The sequence below is a fragment of the Ornithodoros turicata genome, chromosome 8 (genome assembly GCF_037126465.1).
Source record: "Ornithodoros turicata isolate Travis chromosome 8, ASM3712646v1, whole genome shotgun sequence".
In the NCBI taxonomy this organism is placed as follows: domain Eukaryota; kingdom Metazoa; phylum Arthropoda; class Arachnida; order Ixodida; family Argasidae; genus Ornithodoros; species Ornithodoros turicata.
In genome coordinates this window covers 17,202,392-17,224,667 of record NC_088208.1, presented here as the reverse complement: position 1 = coordinate 17,224,667, position 22,276 = coordinate 17,202,392, and the positions used below count along the sequence as shown (strand labels likewise).

The window sequence follows — 22,276 nt, the reverse complement described above, 5'->3', positions numbered from 1 at the left end:
AAAAATATATCGCCAAGTGACTCGTTCTACCAACGAGTCGTTCATCATTGTGTTTGTCACGTGACATAAAGCGCGTATCACCAATAAGCGCATGCGCGCAAAAACGTGATTCCATAAGAACTTTCCGTTCCACCCGGCCAACTGCGTCACGAGGACTGCATGTTTAATTTTTTTTTTTTCGAAACGACGAAAACGCACTCCGCGGTTCAAGGTCTACGACTGGCCTGTTATTTCTTCCATCTGAAGCACTTTACTTCAATTAAGCGAGTCTCACCGTTAATGTGTGATATCAGGGCTGAAGCTGAGTCAAGGCTACTGTGGCATAACAACGAATCCGAATTTCAGGAAAGAGATTTCCGGAACAAAGAATGTTGCGGTACAATGCTAAGAAGAAGTGTAGCACACGAGGAGAACATGATGGACATGCAGGGCACAATCTTCTTTGTCTCTTTTCTTTTTCTTTTTTTAGGCACGTGAAGTAAAGAAAGGGCTTAGCAGAAAATATATATACAGGGTGTCCACGCTAAGTGTGAACAGATTTTTTAAAAATATATCAATCACCTTTTCCGAGATGAAATCAATTGCAATATAGCATATGCTGAAGGGCACTCCCTAGGGGGGCATTAACAGACTCCTAAGGCAATGTCTTCATTAACTTTCAATAATTAACTTTTTAATTACAAAAGCTACGAAGTTGCTCCAATGAGAACATCTGATCTCTTCGGTCACCAGATACCAAAACCGTTTTCAGAACAAAAATCCGTTCGGCAGATCGTCCGCAAAAAATCCGTGAAGGAACGCCATTTTTTTATTTATTTGGTTTATTGCGCATCTTCAAAGAAGCGGCTTTCCTTTACCCCCAGTGTGAGAGAGTGAAAGAGCACAGTGCCGCCTCATGCGTCGAAGATTAGCTTTAACTTGCCGTTTAACTTGCGGAAACAAAACAAAAACACAAATCTATCGGGTGACTCTATCGCGACTGCCCTTATCTTGGGCTGCATTTTCTGTTTTCTTTTAATCTTTTTCCAGGAGGCAAGAGGCGATAGTGTGCTCTTTCATCCTCTCGTATTGGGGGCGAAAGAAAGACGCGTCTCTAGAGGTGCGCAATGAATAAAATAAAGAAAAAAATGGCGTTCCTTCACGAATTTTTTGCGGACGATCTATCGAACGGATTTTTGTTCTGAAAACGGCTTTGGTATCTGGTGACCGAAGAGATCAGATTTTCTCATTGGAGCAACTTCGTAGCTTTTATAATTTAAAAGTTAATTATTGAAAGTTAATTAAGACATTGCCTTAGGAGTCTGTTAATGCCCCCTAGGGAGTGCCATTCAGCATATGCTATATTGCAATTGATTTCATCTCGGAAAAAGTGATTGATATATTTTTAAGAAATCTGTTCACACTTAGCGTGGACACCCTGTATATATATAATGTGGTGTAGTCTCTCTGGTTCAAACGTCTTTAGAAGTTCATGTTTTCAGGGTGTATGAATTATATGTTCTCGAATTTATCACACTCGCAAAACGGAACTGCACAACAAGGTCACAACTGCTCTCTTAAAAATGAGTTTCGCCACGTAGTTCAGTAACGTTGACGTTTGGACGTGCTGGTACGACAAAAACAACAACTACTACATTAATGACGGTGGGATTAGGCTGCACTCTCAGCACAGAAACGGAACAGAATGGGAGGCGTACGCCTTTTTTGTGACACTTATGCTGCTCATAATTGTCACAAAAAAGGCGTACACCTCCCGTTTTCAACAAATCAGGGCAGATAACGATATCATCCGAGATTATGATTGCCCAGGACCGTGCTATGCGGCGAAGTTCATTTTTAAGAGTGTAGTTCACAAAGTATTACCCAAAAGAAGACATCTACGCTGTTAAAATGGATGGTGTGGTGGTGATAGGGCTTGCCGTTGTCGGCCTCACGTATGTGGGCAACGTCACGACTGACGCCCTGGGGGAATATGCGTCCTGGGCCGACTTCTAAGGGAACTATGCCTCGTGTGACATGCCACACGAAGGGGGAAAGTGTTGCAAGCCGTCGGGTGACCTCATTTTTGATAAGATAGCTCTGATTCCCGCACTCACCGCGCGTGTTTGTTCCGTGGGTAAGGCTTGTAACCCTTTCCCCCTTCGTGTGGCGTGTCAATGTAACCTCCTTTCTTCGCAGCTTTGCGCTCAAACTACGAGCCGTCAAAAAAGAGGCGGTGCCAAGGGCTCATTTCTACGGATTTTCGGCGAATTTATTTCGGCAATTGCCATTGCATTACGAGTGGGATTATGTGCTATACCGAGTAAAATGACCACGGGGAACCCATTTCCGCAAAGAAAACGTTAGGTTGCCTTGGAAATTCCGGAGTTCAATTCAAGAAATTAACTTTCCGTCAATTGAAATGAAATAAAAGTGTTACCAATATGTGGCAAAAGTTATTGGCAGAAAAAAATCCCTTGACCGCATGTCTCTCCGGGGCCTACGTTTTTTACTATGAATTTCTATCATGGTTGGTGGACCACCCTGTACGTTCTGACCCAAAACTTCGTAATCCCCCTGTATGTCAGCTGGGGTCTTTCAACCTCAGGCTCCCGTTTATCGCTTAGATGGCCAGGGAAATAAATGCCGGAATTCACCTGACAATATGAATAGCGTGTGAGACCAGCCTATTATAGAGGAGAATAAACGACAGACGGGCGAATTAAAAAAGAAAAACAGGGGTTAAGTTCGAGTGAACTGAAAATCTGGACATGGCGGGGGGGGGGGGGGGCGAGTGTGCTGAATACGGCTTGACCAGGAAGTAAAGTATTTTGAGTACTGAGTAGCAAATACTCAAAAAATATTTTAAACACATTAAAAATACTTGTCGCAAAAATATTGAGTTGTGCGTCAAAATACTATTTGTATTTGCAAAAAAGTATTTCAAAATACTGTATTTTGAAATACGTACAAGTCTGACCTGAAGGGATGCGCGAAAGGTTAGCCTACTTGCATAGCGTATGGATAACCCTCCTGTCCCCCTCTCTTTCGCCTGCTGTCCTCTCTCCAGCTGTGGTCTGTATGCCGCTCACAGCCATAGTTGCTACGCGGCGCTAGCACGGAACAAAGAATATAATACGAGGTACGACCATGCTCAATCTATCTTTGTGGGTGAAAGCTACAAAGTCAAGAAGGAGGAGGAAGAAGAAGAAAGCAACCCTTCCCATCGCGCGACTACGTGAGGTGTGAATGAAGCAGAAGACCAAAGACTGAGGACGAAGATCGAACCCTCGCTTGTACGATGTCGTGTTCTACATCGCAGCCGACGAAGCCACGAGTGAAGCAGGAGGTTACTTACGAGTACGCGTTTGTCATTAGTCGCCACGGTGAACGAACGCCAACCACTCACTGCGAACTGCTCTGCAAGATCACTCCGGAGGAACACGGTCAAATAACCGACATGGGACGCCAACAGATTCAAACGCTGGGTCTTCTGCTAAAGGAACGTTACAAGTCCCTTCTGACGGGAAGAGCCGATGAAGTACTCTCATCTCACAACGTGAACCAGAGGACTCTGGACAGCGCAAAGCTTACGGTGGAGGTATGTCAACTTGACCCCTTTTATCGAAATGAAACAATTCGGGATAAAAGTGCTGGCGCCGGAATTCGACCCTGGACCTCCTGATTTCCGATCAGGTGTGCTACCGCTACACCCACGACAGCACGACTTTCTCCTGAGAGTACCGGTAGGGGGTGATGCCGTACACTCTTAAAAATTAACTTCACCGCATAGCACGCTCCTAGCCAACCATTATCTCAAATGATATCGTTATCTGCCCTGATTTGTTGAAAACAGGAGGCGTACGCCTTTTCTGTGACAATTATGAACAGCATAAGTGTCACAGAAATGGCGTACGCCCCCCGGTTTCAACAAATCAGGGCAGATAACGATATCATTCGAGATAATGGTTGGCTAGGAGCGTGCTATGCGGTGAAGTTCATTTTTAAGAGTAGTCCATTGCCACGTGGGTGAATTCTAGCACGGATGTATAAGATAGTATACACTCTTAAAAATGAACTTCACCTCATAGCACGCTTCTAGCCAACCATCATCTCGAATGATATCGTTATCTGTCCTGATTTGTTGGAAACGGGAGGCGCACGCCTTTTTGTGACACTTATGCTGTTCATAATTGTCACAAAAAAAGGCGTTCGCCTCCCGTTTTCAACAAATCAGGGCAGGTAACAATATCATTCGAGACGATGGTTGGCCAGGAGCGTGCTATGCGGTGAAGTTCATTTTTAAGAGTGTAGCATGGGAGTAGAATTGACAGCAGGACGGGTGGGGAATTATTCTTTTTGTGGTGTAGATGTTGTGTATTTATATATTTTTACGCCTTTTTCTTCCAGGCTCTGGGTCTGCACGATGTCGCCTCCGTCCAAGACAGCACAGACTATTACAAGATCTACGAGAAGTCCCTCGACGCTCACAGCGTCATCATGATGGCAACCCTGTGGCATGGCCACTTCGCGACTGCCGGTGACCTCGTGCGGTTCGTCAGCAAGAACGCACGTTCTCCGACCAACAGCCAAAGGGAAATGATCCTTTGTCTGGACAGTGTCATCACGCACGTGCATAACGGTAATCCCATTCCCGAATGGGCCCAGCCTTTCTGGGATGAGATCCTCAGGGCCGATCGGCTACTCTTTGAGATGACCATGGCTGGCTCTGAGAGAATAATGGCCCAGTACATATTATCGCAAATGCTGAACACGCTGGTAAAAAGGTACGAGAAGAAAGAGAAGACTCTCGACAAGGTAAGCTGGTTCCTGTGATTGTACACCGTCGTCGTTACGCCGCACCCCTACACTCTTAAAAATGAACTTCACCACATAGCACTCTCCAAGCCAACCATCATCCCGAATGACAACGTTCTCGCCCCTGATTTGTTGAAAACGGGAGGAGGAGCCTATTTTGTGCCGTACATAATGGCACAAAATAGGCTCCTCCTCCCGTTTTTAGAAAATCAGGGGCGAGAACGTTGTCATTCGGGATGATGGTTGGCTAGGAGCGTGCTATGTGGTGAAGTTCATTTCTAAGAGTGTAGAGCTCTCTAGCTTTTGCACAGCGGGTCTCTTCCATGGTTTGCCACTGACGAATAGAAAAAAAAAAACTGTCCGAGCTTCGCGCCCTGCTTATCGCTCAACAGATGTGGCCACTCTCCCTCCAAAGACATCTGCTAGCATGATAACCGCTGTCTCTTGGCTTGGTTTGCCTGGTTGGTATTTTTGGAAGTCTGCTCACATATTTTGGACACGGGAAAAATAACGCGTAGGAGGTTGAGAACTCTACCCATTGGCATACGTCACCTCATGTCAGCGTCCGCAACTTCACTATTGAACGCTTTTATATAATCGTAATAATTAAAAAGGTAAATAATTATTTTATATAAAATATGCTGAATATCTTTCAAGGCTGGTAACATTGTGCAGACGGTGTCGTTCCAGTGCGAGGCGCCGTTCCCTCTTGACACCTTGTATACAAAGCGCTATAGCCTTGCTCTAGTTTCCCCGACTTTTCCATTTCAGATGCACCTATTCACTGTATCGGGGATGAATTTGTTCTCCGTCGTGAAGCTCCTGAACAACTTCTACGATGCTAGGCCCGCGTACTGCTCAACGCTTTTGGTCGAAGTGTTCCACGACGACGACACAGGTAGCCAGGTGCGTGTGTACTTCGCCAACGCCCTGCAGCCGATCCTTCTGAGGCTCGACAAGCTCAGCAACCCTTGCCCTGTGGCAGACTTCATATCGGAACTTCGGCGCCTCGTTCTGAACGATCCGGCCAAGGCAGTTGTTTCTGCGACGAAACAATGAAAATCACTGGGGCTTGCTGAAGAGTTGCTGCTTGCAACGATATTTTTTGGAAACTAGATGTTAGGGACGGTAACGGGACGTTGAAATGTAACACGACAAGCAGATGGGTAAGCCTTCTGGAGGGAAGAATGACGGGAAGAATGAGGGGAGAATACAATGACTTTCCTTTGAGGAAAAAAGAAACACGACGAGATGGCTCGTTACAATATATGGTAAATTGCGAAGTGAAGTACTGTGTTGTGTTAATTTTCATTATTTTGTTTTATTTATGCTCACTACTGAATTTACTGCTTACTACTGAACGCGCAGGGCAGGAGCGTTCTAACTAGATTTATTCCGCGACACCGTAGGGACCACAAATTGTTGTCACCCACTGTCCCATTCGCATTTTTAAAGGCGCAATAAAATAGTTTCATTTGATTAATTAAAATAAATTCCGAAGTGAACCTAATATTTTTTATTTTTTACAGAATTAGAGAGCCCTTTATACCTTTATATAGACGTAGATTTCCAAATATCGTAGAGGTTACACGTTCGATACCTCTATTTAGAGGTTAAACACGACATGTAACGTGACACTGGAGGAGCAATAGAGGTTACTTCAGTGTTGAACGGAAATCCAATCGTCGTAACTTATAAATGTACCATTTGCTTAGTCCTTTGTCATCCTTGTGTTTTACTTCTTCGTGTGCTTCTGATTAACCATAGCCGCGTCGCTGATGTGTCATTCTAACATATCAGAAAGGAATGGAAATGTTTTCGGCGTACTGGAGAGGAAGTTGCAACAACGTGAGGACTGCAAAGAGTATACCTCCTTGAAATTGAATGTCGTTCACCACCATTGAAGTGTTGGTATCGTGACGTCCTCACGCTCTTGCCTCAGCTGTAGTTCCAGGTTTGTCAATTAAATACGTATGCTCCAGTTGCAATTATTTCTTTCATTTGTTGTGCGTGCGAATCTGTACATGTAGTGATCACTCACTTTTCGTCATTGGAAGTCCTTAGATGAATTACGTTAGGTGGTACCTATATGTTCCGAATGACAGTATGCGTTCTGCACTGATGAGAGCTCATTTTGAGCACCATTTGTTCTGTATCGTCTGTGAAGAGGCGAGCGTCTTAGAGACAGCCATGCCTGGCGAAACTAACTTTTACGTCGGTGTGGCGGTTAGGAGACAGAAACCTCTATTTATAGGTGATCTGTGTAACGTTTATAGAGGGTATTGCCCATAGGTTTTACAAGGTAACTTCTGAAATAGAGGTGTACCAGGAAGAACTAGACCAGGTGTACCAGGTGTACTAGAAGGTACCAGGTTTAGAGTGATAGTACACTGTAAACTGAAAAACACCCTTATGGGCGTAAATGGCTTGTCCTATAACTGACACCTCTTTTTACACCATATGGTCTTAGAACACCCTTTTCAGAGGGTGTATGCTGTGTAAGACACCCTTTGAAAGGGTGCTTTTCCTTGAAAATGCCTTCTTTTGCACCCTTTAAACACCCTTTTAGGAGGGTGTTTAACAACTTTACACCCTCCTAGAAGGGTGTTTAAAGGGTGCAAAAGAAAGCATTTTCATGGAAAAGCACCCTTTCAAAGGGTGTCTTACACAGAATACACCCTCTGAAAAGGGTGTTCTAAGACCATATGGTGTAAAAAGAGGTGTCAGTTATAGGACAAGCCATTTACACCCATAAGGGTGTTTTTCAGTTTACAGTGTAGTTGCCCTGTATAGTTCTACATTGGGTGTGTGTGGGGGTGGGGGGGGGGTACTGATCTGAGGCTAGTCTAGAACTGAGCAGCAAAACCTGCTCAGGAAGCGCTCTAAATCTACCACTGGAATTGAACACATGAATCACGCGCTTCGTACGGCGAACGAAATTTTGCGCGTTTTGTAGAAACGCAGCTCCCACGCAGGAAATATACGCACCATGCGTGTCCTTAGTCTTAGTCCTGTAATTGTTCACTCCTGTTGTAATCATACCTTTAACAAATTACTGACGTCGAACTTTCCCATACAGACACACTTTTTCAACGTTACATATTTACAACTATGTACATATTTGCACACTGCCCTACTAACGGCGAATGCTTGCATCATCGGTACTGTTTTGTGTCGTCAAACTCGGGCTCGACCGCTTTCGCTTCGCAACGTAGAGATCGTATGATCCTTTCACTTCGGCGGTGTCGTTCACGTACTCGGACGTACCAAAGATAACCTGCGCAACAAAGAGGACGTCATGTCACACGGTGCATAGTAGAACTCTTCACTGAGCGTCCCATACTGCATACTAACTTTATTTCCCGTGTTGTGCAGATGGCTGTAGCTACAGGGCAATGGCCTGGAGCACATACAAGCACGTGTTTTTTTTTTGTTGTTTTTTTTCTGGCTCTTCTATAGCGACTATGCAATCTTTAGGCATTGCTTCCTGTGAGAGCCGAGGGTATATACGTGCGCATTACCGTAACTGTGCATCTCCAGATGGAAGTTACGGACAGCAAGTAGTACACGCACCAGAGCCTGCACGCGGTCGGACCAAGAGCTGCAACACTATAATGTATCTTACTAAAATCGATCGATTAATTAATTGAAGAATCAATGTTCAGATTTCTTTTTCAAAGTCATTTTCGCTCTCGAAACGGCAGCTTTTTCCTTTGCTTTGGATTTTTAGCAACATCCAAGTAGCATCGCTGCATCAAAAGCGGTGGCGCTGGCAGCCAGCAATACGGTCAAACACTCTCAGTGCGGGATGCCACAGACTGAGACAATGAAATTACGAGCATTGCGCAAATATTAAGCTGCCCAACAACAACAACAACAACAACACACACAAAAAAAAATGCAGAGATTTCTATATGAACAGCATTACCTACATTCATATCGTTTGTCACAATATAGTCACCAAATGAACGCAATTTACAGCGTGTACCAGGAGACCAAATTTTGGTACCAAGGGCGCAGCCGCGGGGGAAGGGATGAAACCTCCCATATCGAATATAAGTGGCGTTGGCGGAGCAATGACAAGTCTGATGTCACGGCGAACACGAATCACCCTGCGACTGAACATTGCGATACTCACACTATATACCGGGTGTTTCAGTTAAATCACCGGGCTAAATTCGCGAACGCGTGCACCAATTCACGAACTTTCTTTTTTACAAGTATCTGTCCGATACCACCTACAAACTGCACACCGTGTGAATGAGTGGGAGACGCTCATTATTAAAATAAAAATGCGAATGAGCCTCGTAAAAAAGCGTAACTTCTAAAGCAGGGCGCTGTCCGTATTAAAATGGGTACTACCCCTTTTGGGACCTTCAGTGGACACCATTTAGAGAAAAATCTGCCACCGAAGCTGGTCATTTGTTGCAGTAATTAATTGGTTTCGGTTTACGTATTTTTGTCGCGACTGGTCGCGGCGAAGCGCAAAAGGACGCTCTTTCACTTCCTTATCCATCAATGAATTACGTCCTTACACCAATGAAATGCACCAATGAAATACGCCCTTTTGCGCTTCGCCGCGACAAAAATACGTAAACCGAAACCAATTAATTACTGCAACAAATGGCCTGCTTCGGTGGCAGATTTTTCTCTAAAAGGTGTCCACTGAAGGTCCCAAAAGGGGTAGTACCCATTTTAATGCAGACAGCGCCCTGCTTTCGAAGTTACGCTTTTTTACGAGAGCGCCTCCCACTCATTCACACGGTGTGCAGCTTGTATAGGTGGTATCGGACAGTTACTTGTAAAAAAGAAAGTTCGTGTATTGGTGCACCCGTTCGCGAATTATTTAGCCAGGGGATTTAACTGAAACACCCGGTATAATGTATATGGTTCTGTGTATGGGCACGTCGTCCACAGCGGGTGACAAGTGCTCAGGTTTCGTCGCACAGTGAAAAACATTTTTCGCCTCTTACGGCGGCGTACACGCAGCTGACCTGTACCTCGCTGCAGACGCGTTCGAATGCACGGTTCTGCATAAACCCTTAAACCCCTTCAGAAACCCCACAAGAGAACGACATTATTCCGTGAAGCGGTGGGTCCACACACTCTTAAAAATGAACTTCACCACATGGCACGCTCCTAGCCAACCATCATCCCGAATGACAACGTTCTCGCCCTAGATCTGCTGAAAACGGGAGGCGGAGCGTATTTTGGGCGCATTATGCACGGCACAGAATAGGCTCCGCCTCCCGTTTTCAACAAATCAGGGGCGAGAACGTTGTCATTTGGGATGATGGTTGGCTAGGAGCGTGCTATGTGGTGAAGTTCATTTTTAAGGGTGCATGGGACGAATCGGTCGGTTGGATCGCTCACAACGGCTTGTTGCGCTGCTCCTACACTCTTAGAAATGAACTTCACCACATAGCACGCTCCTAGCCAACCATCACCCCGAATGACAACGTTCTCGCCCCTGATTTGTTGAGAACGGGAGGAGGAGCCTATTTTGTGCTCATTATGCACGGCACAAAATAGGCTCCTCCTCCCGTTTTCAACAAATCTAGGGCGAGAACGTTGTCATTCGGGGTGATGGTTGGCTAGGAGCGTGCTATGTGGTGAAGTTCATTTTTAAGAGTGCATGGGACGAATCGGTCGGTTGGATCGCTCACGACGGCTTGTTGCGCTGCTCCTACACTCTTAGAAATGAACTTCACCACATAGCACGCTCCTAGCCAACCATCACCCCGAATGACAACGTTCTCGCCCCTGATTTGTTGAGAACGGGAGGAGGAGCCTATTTTGTGCTAATTATGCACGGCACAAAATAGGCTCCTCCTCCCGTTTTCAACAAATCTAGGGCGAGAACGTTGTCATTCGGGGTGATGGTTGGCTGGGAGCGTGCTTTGTGGTGAAGTTCATTTTTAAGAGTGTACGTCACATGGTGCTCATTGCATCACGGCAGCACACCGAGCCTTGCCTCCAAGGTCACACCGCTCGGGGAAAGGCAGATTTTGAAAATTATGCAGTGGACAAGATACACGAGAGCGAATATTTTGCACGATCCCTCCTGGTAAACTGGTGGCTGATTTAGGCAACCTTTGGAGCAATCGTCACTCGCCTTGATCTTCTACCTTTAAAATGCCCTCATGCGGGCAAAATTAGTACGCGCACCGATTTCCGTGCGCCGACATGCGCTGACGTCGTTCGTGGTGATAGCTTTCAGGCGAGGCGACGTAAGACCACGGATTATTATCGATTTAGGAGGGTGCTGTGCTCACGCGGCTACATGCCCCATATCTCAACATAAACATAACACTTCCAGCGATGGGATCACGGGTTGTCTTTAATTGAATTCCAACACGCGGGTACAGTTGCCAGATACGACTGCTTTCTCACTGCGAAATGGAAAATATCTTGTCGTATTTTCAATGCGCTGCGCCTAATCGCGTCTATGATCCCGGTAGAGTGACGAAGCGTGGCCTAGCAAACGCCAGCTGTCGGCGACGGGCGAATACTATACGTCGGACTCTAAACCAGCCTTAAGTGAAAGATCGGGGGCCGATCGTTTCGCGCGTTAAGTTCGCGCGCTCCAATGCCGCTGTAGTATAGGTTCGCGCAATAGCTCGTGGCGAATAACGCGCCGAAGTTATGCATTTACCCCATTTATGGGATAATAACAACAAGACTCGCCATTGACTCGTACCCTAGTCAGACGGCAAACATTAGTCCGTTAGCGGAAAGGCCGTTACTTCGCTTGTAGTCCAACCATCATTTCGAATGACACCGTTCTCTGCCCTGATTTGTTGAAAAGACGGAAAAGGAGGCGTACACCTTTTTTGTTACAATTACCCAGTTCATAACTGCCACAGAAAAGGCGTACGCCTCCTGTTTTCAACAAATCAGGGCAGAGAACGATGTCATTCGAGATGATGATTGGACTACAGGCGAAGTAACGGCCTTTCCGCTAACGGACTTAGGCTTGCCGTCTGACTATAGGGTATCGGATTGGACTCGTGTACGGGAACTATACTAACTCTACAAGGCTGTTGTGGTTACGATGAATTTCTGTGTGCATTCGGTAGTCCGCTTTGCTTGTTCATGAGACATGTTGGTTTATGGTTCATGCACAACTCGTACGCGGTGTACAGTTTATGGCGCATCTTCTCAATATCACGAATAAGGTATATTACCTCACGCATCATCTCTCCCAGTGATGTGTTGTACGTCCTGATATTCTGCAAGTCATACTCCTTCCCACACAAGGGATCTGCCTTTGCAGAACGGTGGCGTATGAATGTGTGAACCACATGATAATTCCTCCAATCGGGATGAAAACCAGGATTGTACAGCTTGTACAACATGGCATAGCCGATACCAATGAGGATAGGGACTCGGTGGATGAGGTGGGGATGATGCCACAGCACGCGCATGGTGGGCAGGTCTCCGGCATTGTAATACCACGAGCTGCGGTTGTACTCCTTGTAAAGTTGCTGGTACAGATGAAGGAATCTGGCACTGGGGGCGGCCAGCAATATCTGGAATTTATACACTCGAGTAACAGAACTTCACAGCATAGCAAGATGTGCTCCAGCTATTGTCACGAACTAACTAACTCTCCGAACCAAAACAAGGGACTGTCAAAATGTACTGTGTTTTTTGTTGTTGTTTTTTTCGTGGGGGCGAACGCACGCTGCTGAAGCCGCACCAAGCTATACACTCTAAGAAAAAACGGTGTGAAAAGGATGGTGACCTCCTAGGTCAACATAGCATCTGATAAAGGGTGTAAAAGGGTGGTAAAAACAATTATCATATATCCAAATTGGTACAAAAAGACGTACGCCCCGATTGGCCTCCGAATCGCAGTTAACTTCTGTTTTGAGAGTGAGGTACAGCGGGTACACTCTTAAAAATGAACTTCACCGCATAGCACGCTCCTAGCCAACCATCACCTCGAATGATATCGATGTCTGCCCTGATTTGCTGAAAACGGAAGGCGTACGCCTTTTTTTGTGGCAATTATGAACAGCATAAGTGTCACAAAAAAGGCGTAAGCCTCCGGCTTTCAACAAATCAGGGCAGATAACGATATCATTCGAGATGATAGTTGGTTAGGAACGTGCTATGCGGTGAAGTTCATTTCTAAGAGTGTAGAAGTTTCCAACCTTTATATCACTAAGCTAACCTGAAATATCGCACTAATCGAAAGTACACTCAAAAAACAGAACTTCACCACATAGCACGCTCTTAGCCAACCATCATCCCGAATGACAATGTTCTCGCCCCTGATTTGTTGAAAACGGGAGGCGGAGCCTATTCTGTGCCGTGCATAATGGCAACAAAATAGGCTCCGCCTCCCGTTGTCAACAAATGAAGGACGAGAACGTTGTCATTCGGGATGATGGTTGGCTAGGAGCGTGCTATGTGGTGAACTTCATTTCTAAGAGTGTAGACTCTAAAAACACGACTTCACCGCATAGCACACTGCGCGCCGACCATTTCCACGAATGGGAGGGTTATCGCTTGCGATTCGAAGAAGAGAGGTAGGCGTGCGCCTTTTTGTGGCAATTTGGATATATGAAAATTGCCACAAAGAGGCGTACGCCTCCCTCTGTCTTCCAATCACAAGCGATAACCCTCTCATTCGTGGAAATGGTCGGCGCGCAGTGTGCTATGCGGTGAAGTTGTGTTTTTAGAGTCTACACTCTTAGAAATGAACTTCACCACATAGCACGCTCCTACACTCTTAAAAATGAACTTCACAGCACAGCACGCTCCTAGCCAACCATTATCTCGAATGATATCGTTATCTGCCCTGATTTGTTGAAAACGGGAGGCGTACGCCTTTTCTGTGACAATTATGAACAGCATAAGTGTCACAGAAATGGCGTACGCCTCCCGTTTTCAACAAATCAGGGCAGATAACGATATCATTCGAGATAATGGTTGGCTAGGAACGTGCTGTGCGGTGAAGTTCATTTTTAAGAGTGTAGCCAACCATCATCCCGAATGACAACGTTCTCGTCCTTCATTTGTTGAAAACGGGAGGCGGAGCCTATTTTGTTGCAATTATGCACGGCACAGAATAGGCTCCGCCTCCCGTTTTCAACAAATCAGGGGCGAGAACGTCGTCATTCGGGATGATGGTTGGCTAAGAGCGTGCTATGTGGTGAAGTTCCACCTGGGTGGAAGTTGAAAATGTTAAAACCTTCCGGAGTTTGTTGCGTTTGCCCCTCCATACTTAACCCAACATACTTAAGCTCAAGGAATTTTTTTTTTTTACGTTCAACATGGCACAACGAAAGAAACAGCAGCAACGCATTCTTGGCTTCTACGACAGAAGACGAGAGCAAAATGCGAGCTTTATTAAGAGCCGCTCATATAGCCACAGTTGCTTCGTGGCGCTAATACGCAATTTATTAAGGGCTTAGCTTAGTCACTGGGGCGTCAGTCACGCAAGCTTATCACTCACCATGCTTCCCATGTACGCCCCATATTCCCAGCCTATCGTCATCTCAAAGTGACGATATCGGTTCACGGACTGAATGACGAAGCAGTCGCCGTCCAAGTACATGCCTCCGTACCTCAACAGAGTCTAGTGGGTAGAATAACCGATCGTTATATTTGGTACATAAAGGATGGCAGGTGGATGTGGCACTTAAAGGAACACTAAACGCGGCAAAAAAATTTCTCCTCGCGGAATAGTAGATGCCGTTCCCTTGACACCAACACAAAGGGAACGGGATTCTTCGGCTGCACGCTTAAAAATGAGCTTCGCCTCATAGCACGCTCCCAGCCAACCATTATCTCGAATGATATCGTTATCTGCCCTGATTTGTTGATAACGGGGGGCGTACGCCATTTCTGTGACACTTACGCTCTTCATAATTGTCACAGAAAAGGCGTATGGCCCGTGTTTTCAACAAATCAAGGCAGATAACGATATCATTCGAGATAATGGTTGGCTAGGAGCGTGCTATGCGGTGAAGTTCATTTTTAAGAGTGTGCGTCCTTCGAGGCCTGCACTCTAAAAACAGAACTTCACCGCATAGCACGCCGTGCGCCAATCATTGCCAAGAATGACTGGGTTACGGCTCTGATTCGAAGAGAGACGGGGGCGTACGCCTTTTTGTGGCAATTTTCATATATCCAAATTGCCACAAAAAGGCGTACACCCTTAAAAATGAACTTCACCGCCTAGCACGCTCCTAGCCAGCTATCACCTCGAATGATATCGTTATCTGCCCTGATTTGTTGATAACGGGGGGCGTACGCCATTTCTGTGACACTTATGCTGTTCATAATTGTCACAGAAAAGGCGTATGCCCCGTGTTTTCAACAAATCAGGGCAGATAACGATATCATTCGAGGTGATAGTTGGCTAGGAGCGTGCTATGAGGCGAAGCTCATCACCTCCTTGTCACCTGGTTGTCGTTTCTGATTCGAAGAGAGAGGTGGGCGTACACTCTTAAAAATGAACTTCACCGCATAGCACGCTCCTAGCCAACTATCACCTCGAATGATATCGTTATCTGCCCTGATTTCTTGATAACGGGAGGCGTACGCCATTTCTGTGACACTTATGCTGTTCATAATTGTCACAGAAAAGGCGTATGCCCAGTGTTTCCCACAAATCAGGGCAGACAATAACGATATCATTCGAGGTGATAGTTGGCTAGGAGCGTGCTATGCGGTGAAGTTCATTTTTAAGAGTGTACGCCCACTTCTCTCTTCGAATCAGAAACGACAACCCTATCATTCTTGGCAATAGATGGCGCACAGCGTGCTATGCGGTGAAGCTCTGTTTTTAGAGTGTACACTCTTAAAAATGAACTTCACCACATAGCACGCTCGTAGCCAACCATCATCCCGAATGACAACGTTCTCGCCCCTGATTTGTTGAAAACGGGAGGAGGAGCCTATTTTGTGCTCATTATGCGCGGCACAAAATAGGCTCCTCCACCCGTTTTCAACAAATCAGGGGCGAGAACGTTGTCATTCGGGGTGATGGTTGGCTAGGAGCGTGCTGTGTGGTGAAGTTCATTTCTAAGAGTGTATTTATACGAACGAAAGAGAAGTTTCTTCCAAGAAACATCCCACGATGATTGGGACAAATCGTGTCAGGAGTCTTCGTCGGCTTCTAGAGAGTGGCAAGAGAGAAAGAGTGAACTGTCGTTCGCTCATACATGACAATGCGAGGAGGGCATCTCCCCACACTAAAAAGAACTGAACCTCACCGCATGGCACGCTCTGCGCCAACCATTGCCGCGATCGATAGGGTTATCTTATCGCTTTTGATTCGAGGATAAAGGAATGCGTACGCCCTATTGTGGCAATTACCATATATCAAAATTGCCACAAAGAGGCGCACGCCCCCTTTATCTTCGAATCAAAAGCGATAGCCCTATCGTTCGCGGCAACGGTTGGCGCGCAACTTGTCACGCGGTGTAGGAGCGTACACTGTTAAAACAGAACTTCACCACATAGCACGGTCGTAGCCAACCATCATTCCGAATGATATCATTCTGTGTATTGATTTGTTGAAAATGGAAGGAGGCGCCTATCTGGGACAGATTATCTTGTCCCAGATAGGCGCCTCCCCCCTGTTTTGAACAAATCATGACACATAATGATATTATTGGGAATGACGGTTGGCTAGGAGCGTGCTATGTGGTGAAGTTCTGTTTTAACAGTGTAGGAGGAGTGTAGGAAGTAGGGACTCAGTGGGGCTCCGTTTGCTCACCCGTGCTCATTCGCCACGTCCAGCATGAGAGCATGAATGAACACGCTCATGAGTGAGTGCTCCAGAGGTATGCCACCGTATACTTGAGCTCTCTTTACCCACTGGTCGAAGTTTTAATTGGGTAGTTTTTCTTTCTTTCTCTCTCTCTCTTTTTTTTTTTTCGTGTACACAGGGCTAACCGCTCCGCAGGGCTGCTGGCCTTCCCCGCTTTGGAATTCCCAGCGTTCCACATGGAAACGAGGTGAGGGAAAAACGAAAAAGTGATGTTCCAGACGAAAAAAATGCAATCCGATACTGGCATTTTCAGAATGTGGCACCATATGCGAGAGCAAAATGTGCCGAATTTCCAGAAAAATAATCGGCAGGCGTTTTTCAGCAAATTCAAAGCCACGGATACTCTTTTCGTGGCGAGTCGAGTTTACGTTCTCTGTTAAATGCGTCCGGCTGCGAAAAAAAAAAAAACTGTCGTCGTGGTTACTGCGCGTACACTCTTAGAAATGAACTTCACCGCCATAGCACGTTCCTAACCAACTATCATCTCGAATGATATCGTTATCTGCCCTGATTTGTTGAAAGCCGGAGGCTTACGCCTTTTTTGTGACACTTATGCTGTTCATAATTGTCACAAAAAAGGCGTACGCCTCCCGTTTTCAACAAATCAGGGCAGATAACGATATCATTCGAGATGATGGTTGGCTAGGAGCGTGCAATGCGGTGAAGTTCATTTTTAAGAGTGTATTGCTATACGGCAGATTCGATATAAATCGTATAATGTAGCCGCAGTTTCATCGCACAAACTATATACAACGAACCGGTTTTTTAGAAGCACCATTTCTAGTTTTAGTCTTTAGAGGCCTATTCACTTCAATTTTTGATTTGCTCATTATATAGCGACTGTTGGGACGGGGCAATAAAGCCGTTGAACGCAGCTGCCAGCAGCACCGGCCCATACAAATGCACTCTAACAGCAGAGCTTCACCGCATAGCACGCTGTGCACCAACCACGAATTATAGCGTTATCGCTTCTGATTCGCCCGGCGTCGGGAACTTGGCGCCCCCATCGCCCTGCAGCAGCCGCAGTAGCCTCCTCCTGCACTCACGGTTGGGTCGCCGCAGGAGGGAGACCCCCACGCATAGCTGTGCGTGGCTGTCCCGTGTCTGGGGAAAGGGGGATCCTGGTGGTTGAGTGGACCCAGAGGTTGTTTTGGACCCTTCGGGGCCCCTCTGGGAAAGCAACACACCGCTTTGGCCCCTGCTTCCCATAGACGGGTGGCCCTGGAAGGCCCGGCCAGGACTATTCAGCTAGTCGCCATCTCACTCAGCATAGTTTTGGCGCTCTATGGCCTTTGTTGCCTTTGTGCCATTAAACACACAATCAATCAATCAATCAAAGCTTCTGATTCGAGGAACCGAGGAACGTGCATAACAGACATTCACTAAACATGTATGATCGTACAGTGCTGGTCACGCTGCTTATACACTGGCAAAAATGTGTTATGCACGAGCCGTACGCCTTTTTGTGGCAATTTTCATTTATCCAAATTCTCACAAAAAGGCGTACGCCCCCTCTCTCTTTCTCTCTCTTCGAATCGGAAGCAACAACGCCGTCATACGTGGGAATGAGAGCAGTAAGCGAACGAAATTTAAAAGGAGCACTCAAGTGACCCCCAAAAAAAGTGTTCTGCAACTAGGGCCCGGTTTCACCAACGCCGATTAACGCTTGAACCGACATCAACTGTCCCTTAACTTGAATTTCACGCTTAACTCTGCTTCACAGAAGACAGCAATTGTTACTGAATCATTCACCACGTCACCAACTAACATTTGTAAAAAAGAATTGAGCGTGATCTTGGTTCAAAGTTAACCAGCGTTGGTGAAACCGGGCCTAAGAAAACCGCCTCCTGCGAAAGAGCACTGATGCCTCTGATCCGCTCGCCTGTCCACGTCCGTTCAAATCCTGTCCACCTGCAAAAGAGAGCTTCGCAGACAGAGAGAACGTGGTGACGTCAAGTGCTCCCACGGCACGTGATCCGCGACGTCACGCGAGGATCGTGTTCGCCGTACGCGGTCCCTTTCTCAGACCCTGTTTTCTATTCTTTTTTTTTTTTTTCAATTCAATTGCGCAGCTACAATGCATTTACACTTTTTTTTACACCGAAACATTTAACACTCCTGGTGGACAGCTTGACAGATGAGGTATGCTTTCGAGCGCTAGATGTCACCTCATCCCCGTTTAAGCGTACGCATATAGTAATGCCTATATATAGTAGCACTGAAATAGCACACATATGAAATGCAATCTATGGCAACTAAATACAGTTTTTTTTTTTTTCGTGATCCAGTTTGAATAGATACACTGTCGCGCTGGAGTCGAATCAGAGACCGAAGCTTTATACCCCTGTCACACGGGCATTTTCGATCCTGCTCGACCGAACCTGCTTGAACCCAATGCAGATCGGATGGTGCTACACGGCCGCTTCCAAGCAGGATCGAACTTTGATCCTGCTTGACTCAAGACAGTTCCCATAACAGGATTGAGAATTTCAAGACGGCTCGACGACCGCCATTTGCATCCTCGACCCCGGTGAACTGTCATAACTTAAGACGGACATGCGCGCGAAGCTACAAATGATGCTTACATCGGTATACGATAAATTACCACTAATATTGCTGTTATATAGGAAACGCGAAATTAATGAGTTCCGTTTATTCATTTGCCTATATTCTCGACACCGCGCCACAACAGCCGGAACAGCTAATCGGATACGTACACAGACGGCGACGGTTGCGCCGCCTCTCGCGCCACAGGTCAACCATTCAATGCGGATTGAAAGTGGCCGTGTAGCAGTGTCAAAACTCGAGCGTGCTCGGGAAGTTCGATGCAGATCGGATTCGAGAAGGATCGAAATGCCCGTGTGACAGGGGTATTATATTTGAAGCCGAAGGTGACTGCTGGTAAAATTTTCGGTTCCGTTTAAGAGATACAGGTTTCGTGCACACTACAACAGGTTATAATACCGAACGAGCTCTACGCAACAAAGGAACACTATTGTTCATCAGTTAGGTATGGAAGTTGCAGATCGACTTACCTGGAGACGAGTAATATCCGAAGCGTGCTCAACGCCACCCACCTCGAGTCCAAAAACGGTCTGTGGCTTCATCCGTTTGTTAAGTCTTAGGACCGGTATGTCGCGGACCAAATAGGCATACGGTCCGTCCAGCTGGCAAATGTCGCAATGCACAATGATTTCGTCCGGACCGTGGTTAATGTAGGAGGAGCGCATGCTCACAGCTTCCATGAATGAGATGTTCGGCTTTCCGAACCGCACGTAGTGGATGATGTTGGGTACCACGTAAGAATTGAAGCCGGTAACATTGTCGACGCCGTAGAACGACTGGGGTCGTCTCAGTGGTTGTGGTCGTGCGGGGAAGACAAGGGATAATAGCACGTAAGATGCAACCGCTACGACGAGTAGCAGGAAAGCCTTTTTGGACGGACGTCTTGTCCAGAGACTGCGATGAGCCTTAACAATTGGCTGCAGGAAGAATTGTAGGGGGCGTCCAATAAGAAACACTTAGTCAGGCGACATTAGCCTTACCTGTTGTCCAGAAGGCTCGTCAACGCTGACGTTGCTGTCGTTTCTCATTACTAAAATAGACGAGGATGGGAAATGCGGCTAAAGACTGCTGGAAGTGACCGACTACCAGTGGAACAATCCCAGAAGGTCACTCTTCCTTCTTCTTCTTTCCGTGATAGTGGGGCGAGACGAATTTATCAGCTCGCGGCTTGCCCTGTGGGTTTGGTGGTCCGACTGGTGGTTTGCTTATCGACTAATTTATCCTAGAGTCATGCTGCGGGTGCCTCCGCAAGGCGTCTTCAATGATCATCGAAAGCACCTAACGCCACCTAGTTTGTCAACTTATGGCAGAGCTCAATGCTCTTTGGGAAGTTGACGCGTCATACGGTCACCCTGGGTACACATACGTGTTTTAAAACATATATTTTGCCAGTGTATAAGCAGCGTGACCAGCACTGTACGATCATACATGTTTAGTGGATGTAGATGGAACGTAACCACTACGTAAGCAACGTAACCCCACGTAACCACTAACCTCCTTATCTTTCGCTATGCTTGCGAATTCTTGCCTGTTGTCCCGTTTCGTCCACGTGTTCGTGAACCTTCCATTTTTCTGTAACCGGTCTGTAGCCTAGATCACTACGTTCACATAATCCCCTCCACACTCTAACAAAGCAGCCATTCACTCCCGCCGTAGAAGCCCGTACGGACCCTTTCTTCCCTCCGGGCTGTTGACCCACAATTCGCATGAACCTTTAAACACGTCACACCTAACCCTTTAAATACCATGCCAATGATGAGGACGGTGCCCAGAAGAAGAACAGTCTCTGTTCGAAATATCGGCGGCTTCTGTCCTGAGGCAACTCCCTTCCTATGTTTAGTGGATGTCTGTTATGCACGTTCGTCATACATGTACGACGGGATGTTCGCTTACAATGTACAAACAGTGTGACCCCCGCCTTGACGTTACTCGTAAGGTTTGTCTGCGCAATATGGCGGCATGTTGCACGTGTCGCGGGGGTAGGACCGCGGATAATTTGGACCACCTCCAGTTCTTTTGGCGTGTGCCGCGAATCTCCGACACGCGGTGCTGGAAGGCAATGTGTACCTCCCCCCGCATTGCTACCGCCCTCGGCCCGGGATCGAACCCGCGATCTTGAGCTCAACACGCCAGCACGTCACTGGCTGAAATATACGATTGCATATGTTCAATGGCCATATGTTTAACTACCACTGGTGACTACCCGTGCGACAAGGGTCTTATTTCATAACAGAGAATATATAAATATCTCCGCCGCCGCCCTCTGTCTCATCGCCTTCGTTAAAGGAGTGCAGAGGGCCATCCAAAAAAAATTCAGATTAAGATATCTGATGAAAGTGTGTGTGTCATTATACCGAATAGCGCGAAAGGTTTTGATGTGTGCAATTTGTTTCAAAAAAAAAAAAAACTCACATAAACATAGCTCCGCGCCTTCACCCTTAACTCGCCACTCCAGCTATAACGAGGATGAGGAGGTATGATGGCACGTCACCGATGACGGCATAGGGAGACTCGTTCTGGTTTGCCGATCAGTGGGGGTCAGCGCATTGTTCCTTTGCCGCCTTAAACCTGTTTTGCCAGTTTTCCCGGAGAATTGGGGATACAAGGAGCACCCGAAGTATTACCGAGCAAGGAGAAAGGCTTTATCAGAACCCCGAACAGCCGAGTAGCAGACGACAGCGGAGTAGCAGACATTTTTCTAGGCCAATCAGCGAGCGTTCTCCTTATAGCGTCAGCGCGAGGTTCCAGGCAGATCACAGGCTGGTGCTGCTCTTCACCACCGTTGCGCACGGTCGCTTTTTGCGCATATTTTAAATTCAGTCTCTGCGATAATTATGACTCTGTGGTGTAAATTACTTCGCAGGGTGCATCTTACTGGCAAACTTAACAGTTTTATAAGAAGAAAACTGGGTGTTAAAAATGACTTCTGTGCTACTTTAAGATTTATAGATTTTCATTATTGCTCGGTCACGTACCATGTTATTAAAATGAACCAAGATGAACCGCCAGCGTCATGGCAGAGCGGGTAGAGGCGCCCTGCTCGTTGATGGTAGCCAAGGTCGTGCTGAAGACTAGGAGGTGGCTTGTTCGAATCCTACCAGCGGCTATGCTGTCTGGAGCCCT

The 22,276-nt window shown here is 46.6% G+C and overlaps 2 protein-coding genes across 2 annotated transcripts; one reads left to right on the top strand and one right to left on the bottom strand.

Annotated features, from left to right (window-relative positions):
• The first annotated feature begins 3,178 nt into the window (after nucleotides 1–3,178).
• Nucleotides 3,179–6,085, top strand: LOC135366007 (lysosomal acid phosphatase-like). The gene is made up of 3 exons (XM_064598664.1): nucleotides 3,179–3,580; nucleotides 4,390–4,797; nucleotides 5,569–6,085. The coding sequence occupies exons 1-3, from the start codon at nucleotides 3,281–3,283 to the stop codon at nucleotides 5,854–5,856; spliced, it is 996 nt and encodes a 331-aa protein (XP_064454734.1). The 5' UTR covers nucleotides 3,179–3,280; the 3' UTR covers nucleotides 5,857–6,085.
• A 1,710-nt stretch (nucleotides 6,086–7,795) lies between these two features.
• On the bottom strand, nucleotides 7,796–20,351 carry LOC135366006 (uncharacterized). The gene is made up of 5 exons (XM_064598663.1): nucleotides 20,134–20,351; nucleotides 19,624–20,070; nucleotides 14,264–14,386; nucleotides 11,985–12,329; nucleotides 7,796–8,074 (listed from the first exon to the last, which is right to left on the bottom strand). Exons 1-5 carry the CDS (start codon nucleotides 20,179–20,181, stop codon nucleotides 7,934–7,936), a joined length of 1,104 nt encoding a protein of 367 aa, XP_064454733.1. The 5' UTR covers nucleotides 20,182–20,351; the 3' UTR covers nucleotides 7,796–7,933.
• Between the last annotated feature and the right edge of the window lie 1,925 nt (nucleotides 20,352–22,276).